The sequence below is a fragment of the Crocodylus porosus genome, unplaced genomic scaffold (assembly GCF_001723895.1).
Source record: "Crocodylus porosus isolate Cpor-Errol unplaced genomic scaffold, CroPor_comp1, whole genome shotgun sequence".
Lineage (NCBI taxonomy): Eukaryota > Metazoa > Chordata > Crocodylia > Crocodylidae > Crocodylus > Crocodylus porosus.
Genome location: NW_017728909.1, coordinates 35895289 through 35906109, shown reverse-complemented (window position 1 = coordinate 35906109; position 10821 = coordinate 35895289). Strand labels below are relative to the sequence as shown.

The following is a 10821-nucleotide window of genomic DNA, read 5'->3' as shown; positions in this document are numbered from 1 at the left end:
CCGGAACTCCTCTGGCTCGGCAATCAGCTGTGGGGGGGCTCCAAAAGCTGCTCTAATTAAAGTGCCCAGAGCATCATGTGTATTAGCATCCCAGCTCTGAAAAATGGTGGCCAGGGCACTTTAATTTGAAGCTCATTCAATGAGTTTTAGTTAAAGTGCCCCTGCTGCCATTTTGCAGTGCAGGGACGCTGATACAAGTGACACTGTTGCCTGCTGGAATGTGGTAATTACAATGCTCCAGCAGACTTGATTAACTGAGTCTGCTCCAACACTTAGTAATTTCAGCATGTCAGAGCAGCCTTGCTGCACTTGTATAGGTGGCTTCAGTTTCCAGGGTCATTAATTAGGCCCCTTCCAGGCCACGAAACTCACTTGCAGTTTAAATGAATAGATGGTGCTGTAGTAGCACTTTCTGAACTTTGTAAGCAGAACTATTGTTTAAAAACTGGGTCTGCCTTGCAGGTTTTAGAATGAACAGCAACCATGTTTCTCTGGTCTGGTGACAATTCATTGGGTAGACTTGATATAAAATGGGACATAAATCATTTCTATTGCAAAATAGGCTAATGACGATTGTCTGTCTTGTTTCTTCTTTCTTGTATAGGTACAGTTTCAGTTGTCTACTTAATTTTTCTTGTCACTGTGAAAGCTGCACATCTGGGATTCCATATAGAATTCAACTGGTTCACATCTAACAAATTCTTTGTACCAGGTAAAAAAGTTTAAAAAAAAAAAGAGCCATTTTAATTTTGAACCTATATCTTGTGCTTTTAATCATTAAAGCACTTTATAAACCTTTGTTGGTTATCCTAACAATTCCCCTGTGAAGTACAGTTGGCAAGCAGATACGGACTGTTAATACAGCAGTTCCAAACTAGGGCTCATGACCCCAATTGGGTCTGTGGTTCCTACAGGTGGGTTTGCATGCCCTACAAATATGAGGTCATGCATGATCACAAGCTAGCCGGAAGTTGGCTCAGAAGGGGTCGAGGGCCAGAAAGATTGAGGATTTTTGTACTTATGCCTCCAGAGACTCTGGACCAGGGTTTGGCTGTTTAGCCCAGAGGGAAACCTAACCTTTGTTCCCCACTTCTCCCTGCACCCCCTCGCCTGGCCCAAGTCCCTGGCACATGGCCAGATTGGGCCAGTGCACACTGTGATCCTGCCACCACCACAGGCCATGTGGGTGCAGCTAGCACAGCTCTTGCCTGACCCAGCCACATGCCAGGGACTTGTGGTAGGGGAGGGGGTGCAGGAAGATGGTCAGAACACAGAGTGGGACTGGCCCAGCCAGACCCAGATAACGTGGCATCCATCCCCCTTCTCCCTGCAACCTCTCCCTGGCCCCAAGTCCCTGGGATGTGGCCAGCTTAGGCAGGAACTGTGCCTGCTGCATCCATGTGGCACAAGGCAGCATGTGGGAATATAACATGGCACTGGTCCAGCCACGTGTCTGGCACTTGGGGTGGCGGGGTGGGTGCAGGGCATAGGGGACCAAGAGCCATGGGTTGTCCTGGACCAATCAGACTGGTGCCATAAAGCGTTCCCAGCTTCTCCCTGTGCTTCAACCCCTGCTCTAAGTTCCCGGCATGTGGCCAGCCTGGGCAAGTGCTGCACTATGTTCCCGTGCACTGCTTCAGGGTGGGAGCTGGGTCCACATGGGTGCAGCTGGCATGGCTTCTGCCTGAACTGGCTGCATGCTGAGGACTCAGGGTCAGGTAGGAGCTGTGCTGGGGTCAGGCAGGAGCCACAGCTGCACTCATATGGCACAGCCCAAAGCAGCACATGGGAACAACACAGTGTCCACATCCCGACCAGGCCCTGGACCGGCAGAGCCTAGATAACTTGTGGCTCCTGGGCCTTTCCCCTTGCACCCTCTCCCCCACCAGCAGAGAGAAACTTATCTGAACTTTGGCTTTCTGGGAGCCAGGCTGTATGGTCTGTGAAGGGCTGCAGTGTCAGAGCAATGCACGGTTAGCCTTGCTGGGTAGAAGCCTGACCATAAGCTTAGCCCCTCCTGCCTTGGGGTATACACAAGGGGTTGTGGGTGGGCTAGGCTGAGTGGTGGCTGCTGCAGCCAGCTACAACTAGGGGACAGGAGAAGAGCCATAGGTGCTAAAAGCCAAGGCAGCCATGGGCCAGATACAGTACTTCTTTAGAGGAGCAGCAGCGGGCTGGATAGAATCATGTGGTGGAATGAATCTGGCCAACAGACCATATTTGCCCAACCCTGCTCTGAACTCGGCTCAAGTCCTCTGGCTGTGCTGCGACCAAGTGCTGCCAGCTCGAGCTGCTTGTCATCCTTCCCCTACCCCTGGCCCCCCCCAACCCTAGGGACAGTTCTGCCAGTAGGTGCTTCCATGCCTGTCTTATAGTCCAGGTTCTTAAACTGGTACTCATCCTCAGCTACTGAGTGTACCTCATCCCTGCTCCACATTCTGTCAAGGTCCTTGGTCCATGATTTAGCTCTACATTTTTAAATTCTCATCGACTTTCCTTTTGGCCAGCTTATGTAACTAAATTTTATTGATGTCACTCAATTGACATAATGTCCACGTGGGGATTTAAAACAGTTATTTGGGTGGATTCAGTACTATTGTTAAACTCAATCCGGTCTAGTAAAGAAGACCACAGCAGACAGGCTAACTAGTATGTCTTATATATTCCTGGCTAGGAATAATGCTGAAAACAAGCTTACTAGCTTACCTAGCTTCTAGCTTGTTCCTTCATCTTTCTATAAATGAAGGTGGTTGGTGGTTTTATTATTCAAATAATTAGAACTCTATTGGAATGTCTAATGCCAGACCACAAGCAGAATCTGGAAAAATACTATATTTACTTGAATATAAGATGACCCCCCCCCCCAGTAATTAGATTTCATATATGAAAAATGTGTATAAAATTACTATTTTCCACATATAGAATCTAATTATTGGAGGTTTACCTTGAATTTGTCCTCTTTCTACTGCTACAGCAGGGAAAATTTAAATCGGGGGGGTTAAGTAGCCCCCCTGCCCTCTGTCCCTCTCCCCCACCTTCTTTCTCCGGTCCTCTTCCATGTGCTTAGGGAGAGCAGGTACAGTCAGGAAGGAACTGAGAAGTAAATTTGGAAACACTGACCTAGAAATAAACATACCTGTAGGCAGTATTCCCTCTAAACTGTGTGGCGTGCGCAGCCATGTACATTGCACAGCTTAGAAGAAACACTGCCTGCAGGAACTTACATATAGGAAAATTATTACAGGTACCCATAGACTTGGTTCATCCAGAATTGATCAAGTTTACCACTTTTTTAAACTCCTGCAAGTTTTAGCACAGGTAATTCATAAACACACTTTTAAGCAATACTTCTGCTATGCATGATATTAGTCCAAAGCCAAAAAGCTCATGATTTACCATATAAGTCATTGGACTGGGCCCCAGCAGAGACAACAGCATTTCAAGCCCAGGTGACCCCCACAGCTCAGCACTGCTCATGTACTTCAGATATTCCCTACAAAGGATCCATGTGGTAATTAGCCTTCCACTCATAACTAGAACCAGGTGTTCTTGTTACAAGTCCTGGGATCCTCCAAAAATTTATATGTAGATGAGGTATAGGGCAACCTGGTCCAGCTTCACCTCACAGAGGGTGGGGCCACACTAATCATATGCAAGAGGCTGAGAGAAAGGGATGCTGGGTAAGGTGTTTGGGGCCCTGTTCAGTGATGCTTGCCAGACATTTAAAGCTGGTGAAGAAACGGGACTTATTAGAAATGGGAAACAAAGGAACAGCCCAGCTGTGAGGGTGAAGAGGAAGCTGAAATATATTCATTGTTGTGGCTCTTCGAAACAGAGTCAGCATTGAGAAGACTGAGCATAAAGGACACTCCCACAAAATTTATCGCGCTAACCTGTTTTTGTGGTCAGTTCCCATCAGTGTCTTGGCCTTTTGGCTAAATTCAAATATAGCGTTTCTGGTACCATAGGGAAGGTGTCAGGGCTGGCTTTGGGTCTCCTGGTGCCAGCCTGGTATTGTAGTACCCCCAGGCACAGTGCCAGTTTTCTGCAGAGGCAACACTTGCCTGTTTCTTTTTGTTTTATTTTGTTTTTAAGCCCCAACCCCCACCCCTCCTCACACACAAAGGTTCCCGTCAGTATGTTTGTCCCACGTGGGCCATGTGTTTTATAGTCATGCTCAGTGTTGGCTGCATTTAATCAACTTCATAGTCAGTTTCCATCGATGAGCACGTGTTGCTTTCAGCAGCAATTTAATGACAGATGACGCATTTAATCAGGCTTCTTTGTATGCAAATGTAAGATGAGGGGATTTTTCGCCCCATGTTGATTGGGGGAAACTTTTGTCTTATATTCTAGTAAATATGCAGTCCTTTATCATGCCCTATTTGGCAGAAAAATAACTTTTCTTTTGTCTGCAACTCTCAAACTATTAGATAAGTGATTCTCAGGCATGATGCTATGAGAGCTTTTCAAAGGTGTTGCACAATATTAGTACTATTAGATATGCAAAAATGTATACATCATTCTCAAGATAAATCCAGAGATTTAAAAAAATAATCCATAGTGTCGAAAACATTCTGACTTGTTGTGGTCTTTCTGAGTTCCTTGCAACAGAAGAGTTATTCCATTGTGTTCCTGGACTAAAAATGAGTGAAAGCTAAGAGCTGGTATTTTCTGAGGCGTGTTTTGAGTTTAACAAAAGATGCCTGGGGTCTAAAAAGGTAGAGAAGCACTGTATTCGATTCAGTAACTTCCTGAGTACAGCTATATACAAAACCCAAATATAAGCCTCTAGGCTGAATAGTGTGCAAAAATGTTTTCAATAAGCTCCTCAATCCTTCTGAGATGCTGATCTCAATATTTTGGGATTGTATAGGATCATACCAATGCTATCTAACCTTTTCTCTAAGGAAGAAGGTAATGAAGGAGGAGGAGGGAAAGTATTTTGGGGACAAGCCAATTATCTTTTATTTGCTTCCAGTGTAATGATAGAATTTGACTGACCTGTATAGAAGTGCTTAGTGGCCTAACTAAAGTTAGACCTACTTAGATGCTGTTTCCACAAACTGACAGCATTATGGGTAATATGGTACTTTAGAACACTCAAAGTCAGATAGCTAGACAGAGAAGCTGGTCTTAATGCAAGATTTATCTGGATGGGGAGAACTGCTGTGCACACATCCAGGAGTCGGGACTTGGACTCTACAAATTTTTCCCTTGTCAAAGTGTTACGGTAGTATGGGATAAAATGAGTCTTTAGAAAAACTGGATTCTAGCTTATATTTCATTGGTTTGCCACAAAAGTTGGTTTCCAGCTAGCTGCTGAAATTAAGAATTATAAAGTACTAATCCTGGCCACTGCCAGTCCTAGACACAGAGGCTAGGATAAAAAAAGATACTTCAGGATGCTTGGCTGAAATACAGTCCTGCTTCCTCTCTGAGGAAACCCTAGATGACCTTCATCTGAAAATATGGTTTGAACTTGAATTGTACCAGCGGTCCCAGAATGTTCATAATATTCCCGGTTACCCAAACAGAGCAAAACAGTTCATACCCAGCATTTCTGAAAAGTCTGTGGACGAGAACAAAATGCATACACACTACAGCTGGTTTACATACCTAGGATCAACTTGAAACCAGACTGGTTTTGGCTGTGCTTGAGGTTCAAGTTCAGTGCTCTTTTAAGTGGTCTTAGCCATTCAAATTGATTTACAGTAGCCTATATTGCTGTAGGTCACTATACGTTGTTGAGTGCACAGTAATGTGGATTATTTTGGCAAGAAGATCAATATCCAGAGATATGGATATAAAGCACACAGCTAGTATATACGCACACATAATAAGCTTTATCTAGTGTCATTGTTGTGGGAAGAGTGCGACGCAGACTGTAAAGAGAAGTTCCAAGTCTAGAAGCAGGTTACTTTTCACTAGTTCTATCCTTATAATAAGGTGAGACATTTAACTGGTAGCACGTTAACAATAAAAAAGCATTAAGAAATAACATTGAAACCAGAACAGAACCCTTGAGAGAGAGGAGTATTCTGTTATTTTGCAGTTGCCATATCTTGGCAGATACATAAGTAATATCTTAAAGTACCATCTTGGCTAACATCACAGCATTAGTGAATAAACCTTACTGGTACAGTATCAGCGTTCCCCAAAAGTATGTCTTCTGACATAGCACTTCTGCAAATGACACTAAATACAACCGTGCAGGGCTCAGGAGGGTAAAGATGCTGGTTATATAGTGTTCTTTATAACCTCCGCAAAACAACAGTATTTTGGGGAGTATCTGAGTCCTTTATTATAAAGTATCCATTTGGATCTCCTCTTAGAACACCCACAAGTGTCACCTCTCTTCCTTGGAGGGGAACTTAGTAATGCTGTCTAGAATGACCAATGAGAAGGACTTAGACAGCAAGAAGCTGCTACAGACACGGGCTAAAAACAGACATCCTCTTTGGTGTGTGATACGTCATGGCACAGCTGGTCTGCTTCATGAACTTCTAACAGACATTGCTGGGGCTGTGATCCCCCAGGGTTGATCCCCTGCCTATTCTAGGACTTCAGGAACCCAATCCTGAGAGAGAAGGGCCCCTGGTCCACCATCCCAACTTGTGGCACACATCTACAAGTGGAGAACTGACACTGTAGATGTGTTCTCATGTTGGGGCATAGAGGAATCCACCAGTATGAGATTTAAGTGGGAATCGGGAGCTCTCTTAGGGCTTCCCCATCTGCTTGTACATGATGCCCTGATCCTGGGCTGTCAATGAGAAAAGTGCACCAGGTGCCAGCATCCCTGTTGTGCTGCTGCCTTTGGGTTAAGGTTCACATACAAGCAGAGGGAGAAACTCCTAGGGCAGCTCCCTGCCTCTGTGCTTGCAGACCCGTGTTGAAGGAATGATTCCTCACTGTGGTGTGCAAATGGGGGCATTTGCAGATGCATGCTGGGTGAATAATTCCCTGTGGGGAGCTCCCCTAGGAGCTTCCCCTGCTGTTTGCACATGGCCCCTGACCCAGGGGCGGCAGCATGATGGGCACATTGGTGCTCAGTGTGCTTCCTCTCCCTGCCTCCACCTCTGCCCTGCTAGAGGATTGCCCCATTCCCTAATATGAGATTGCGGGGTATCTGCAATCAGGGGTTTTCCTGCTTGCAGGCTCTTGGCCTAAGTCAGACCTGAGCACCCAGGCCCTTTTTATCCCAGGATTGGGTCCCTGAGGTCCAGGGAGTTTCTACTTGGGGTAGCAAGAGAGTGCAGCAATCCATGCTGTCCCTTAAGTGAACAGACACCAGGTGCAAGAGGGTGGCACAAACTGTTAGTACCTTTGTTGGTGCCATAAAAATTCACTTAGCTTTTGAGCTGCTATAAACAAAAATTATGGTATCACAAAGTTGACATCTGTTTGCTTGCAGCCAGAGTATCTCTTCAAGTAGCTGACTTGTCAAGGCCTTAGGTTGCCCATGGAATTATATTGTTAGAAAAATGAAAGCTTTTTTTTTTATTTTTATTAATATTATGCAAAGTGGGGAATAGCAAAACAATATCCAACTACTAAAGTTTAAGGAGAATCTTTTCTTGTGAAGACAAGTTCTAGATTCGCTGTTTTATTGCAAGTTTTTTACACTTGTTGCCTAAGCATTTGGTCCAGGCCGCTGTCATGAACTGGATACTGTCCTGGTCCCGTATGGAAACACCTGTTGTGCTGTAATCAAGCAATACACTTTAACTCTTAATATTTGTTGCATTTTGGTACTTGTTTATTCCACTGTTGCAAATAACACTGATATTTTCCTTTTTTCCTGTAGAATTTAGAATTCTGTTTCCTCAGTTTACAGGAGTTCTGACACTAGCCTTCTTCATCCATAACTGTGTTATCACCCTCCTTCAAAATAACAAAAACAAAGAAAACAATGTGAGTGACTTTGTAAGAAATTGTTGGTTTGTAGCTATAGATGCTAGAATTTATATATTCCTATCTGTACTTTTCTTGAAATTTATCTGGGTGTTGCAACAAGTGCAGAACACAGAGATCTCTTATTCTCTAATAATAATCAATGAATTAATTATGTTTGCTGTCTGCCAGTGCATAATGGTTATGTTTATAAATAATTCAGGTGTAGTTCTTGCTTAGGAACTTAATGTCATTTGACATTGGGCTGATAATAGCCCTGACAAATCCCCACTAGGCAACAGAAAATGAGACAAAAGTCAGACAGAATTGCAGCTTCTGAAAGTGACTGCTTTGGGGATGATAAAGCTCAAGCATCTTTAAGTATAATTATCACCGTGCTCAATGACCAGAGCTGCAGGTGTGCCTAGATTCAAGGTTTTAATCTGGGCACATTGAGTTCTTAGTTTGAAATATAACAAGAATAACATTACAAAATATTCAGTTGTGGTTTAAAGCACTGATTTTGATGATTGAGAAGTGAGGCTCAAATGTTGTGCCACAGTATGGATGATATGAACTATGACCACCTACGATTTAGTGATATGTGAACTAATTTCTTAGGCTTTGTGAGCCAAGGATGGTTGACCAAAAATGATATCCTAGGGGATTCATGGGTTCATGATTTCTTCTCTGAAAGCCCTCTAGCATGTTAAAAGCACTACTGAACATAAATAAATCATTAAATAATAAGTGAGGGAGGAAAACTCGGTGAGTTTCTTGTTGCTAAGTTTTGTTTTGTTTTTTTCTCCAAATCTTCTCATATTAAAAAGAGCAGGATTTCCGTTCCATTTGCAACAGTAAATTATTTGGTCTCTGAATCCTGAAGATGTTTCTGTTATCTGTGTGGAGGAGGCCAGATGCCTCCATATCAATTTCACAACCTCTCTCTGTAGGAGTACCTGGAATCTGCTTTTTGTTACTTGTGCTGTATGAGAAGGCAGGAAGTTGCAGCATATTCATTGTATGGTTACACAATTATAAAATTGTATTAACTTTTCCAAGTGTTTTTGATTGAGTTTAAAGAATGTATAGCCAGAGCAGCCATGATGTATCTCAGACAGCACAGAGTTGTGCTCATTCCACATTTTTGAGGAAATGGTAAAACAGCAAAGTGGAGAGCTCATATCTCTCCTTTTGTATACGTCAGGAAGGAAGTAATGGTAGATGCACAGACCATTTAGGCTAGATCATGCCCCTAAAATCTATGTTGGCAAAATAGTTCCTTGTTTATACAAGCTCAAGTAGCATCTTTTAATAGGATTAGGCTGCTTCATAATTTGGTGAAATATTTTATAGTTTTGTGGCACCCTCTTATCCATAGATCCAAAGCACTTTGCAAACTTTAAGCCTCAACATTTCTGTGTGGCTTAATTTTATATATATAATTCAATTTATAGGGCAACAAATTGAAAGTGTGCTTCTGTTAGCAGGTGTGCTAGTGGAGGCATCTGTTTTTGGTGATAACTTACAGCTTCTCATTGTAGAGATTTTCTGAGGTGTACAGTTCCCTTCTGCCCTATTTGAGACTAGATTTTATGGGGTGACGTGGAAAATTCCTTGTTTAATTCATTTCCCCCTTCAATTAGCTTTTTATGAGAATTCTCTGAAGAGCTGCAGAAGTGCACAAATGGAAAGTACTGCTACAGGTTGTGTTACACCTTGTTGAAACTGGTGCATACAACCACCACTCTGCCTCTTGGGAAAAAATCTAAAGAAAATAATGGAAGTTCCTTTTATAGAGCCAGAAAGCTGAAACAGTAACAGTTCCCACACAGAATACAAACACATGGCTTCACTCAAAACAAAGACACATGGATGGAGAATTTCTTTGGCTGCTGCTGTAGTTCAGGGGTTTTGAGTGTGAGAAACGCAGCAAGAAAACACTATGGAGAGAAAGCAAAAAGCAAGTGATCCAGCCTGCATGAGCACTGGGAACTAGGCTTTGAGGAAAAAGCTGGAGAGGTAACATGTAGTCAGGTGAAGTCACTGGGTTTCTTTGCTCGCAGTTCTGTCTCCTATATGATTACACTTGTGTTTTTGAAAGTAAGACTGAGTGTGTTCTTTCTAAATAAATAGGGTTGTATCAAAGAAACCTAGCCCTGTCTTTAGTTTCTCCTTTTAACCAAAGCAACATTCGGGACCGTGAATTTTGACCAACCAGCTGGATCATGAAGAGGAAGCAGTGTATTATATACAGTTAGATGTTATTAGTGATAGATTTCTTTGTAGCTGGTGCAGTGGAGGATGCTGGGCAGAATAGGCTCTGCTTGCGCATGCACCCACCATTGAGCTGCAGTCTGGGAGATGGAGTCTGACCCTGTAGTGCCCAGTGGGCAGGACTGCTTCTGCTCGGTGTCCCCTACCATGTTAGCATAGACTAGAGCCCCATCCACCTGGCACCATGCAGTTGTGGGGGCAAAGGGGGGAACTGAGCCTCCCTGCCATGGCCCCCCCAGCCAGGGTCTACACAGTGGGTGGGGGGGAGGCCAAAAGGCAGGGGTATTCCACCCCCCCACCACCACCCCATGCCTCTGAGCCCTGTTCCTGCCTGCTGGTGTCAGCCAAGCCAGGCAGTACAGGAGTGGGGGAGCTAGGGAGGAACAGAGTTAAGATGCTACAGCACCAGGCAGACTCATGCTCCCACTCCTGCTGCTGCTCTGGTGCGGGCCTCAGTCTGGCTGCCAGGAACTTGTGGATGTGCACATGCATGTGTGGCCCTGAGCAGCTCATCAAAACTGATGAAGTGGCCCTTCAGCCCAAATAATTGCCCACCCTTGTATTAACCCTGAGGTTGGGAGCCAGTTTAACCGGTGAGGAAACCACGGCAGAAAAGTTGCCTGATTCTTTTTCTTTCTTTCTTTCTTT

At 44.0% G+C, this 10821-nt stretch overlaps 1 protein-coding gene across 7 annotated transcripts in view; it reads left to right on the top strand.

Annotated features, from left to right (window-relative positions):
• SLC38A9 (solute carrier family 38 member 9) overlaps positions 1–10821 on the top strand; it is a 69174-nt gene that overhangs the window by 34236 nt on the left and 24117 nt on the right. For all 7 annotated transcript variants that reach the window (XM_019532074.1, XM_019532075.1, XM_019532072.1 and 4 more), the window contains 2 exons: positions 605–712; positions 7811–7917. In XM_019532074.1, the coding sequence (XP_019387619.1) occupies positions 605–712; positions 7811–7917 (215 nt within the window). The remainder of the gene's footprint in view (positions 1–604; positions 713–7810; positions 7918–10821) is intronic.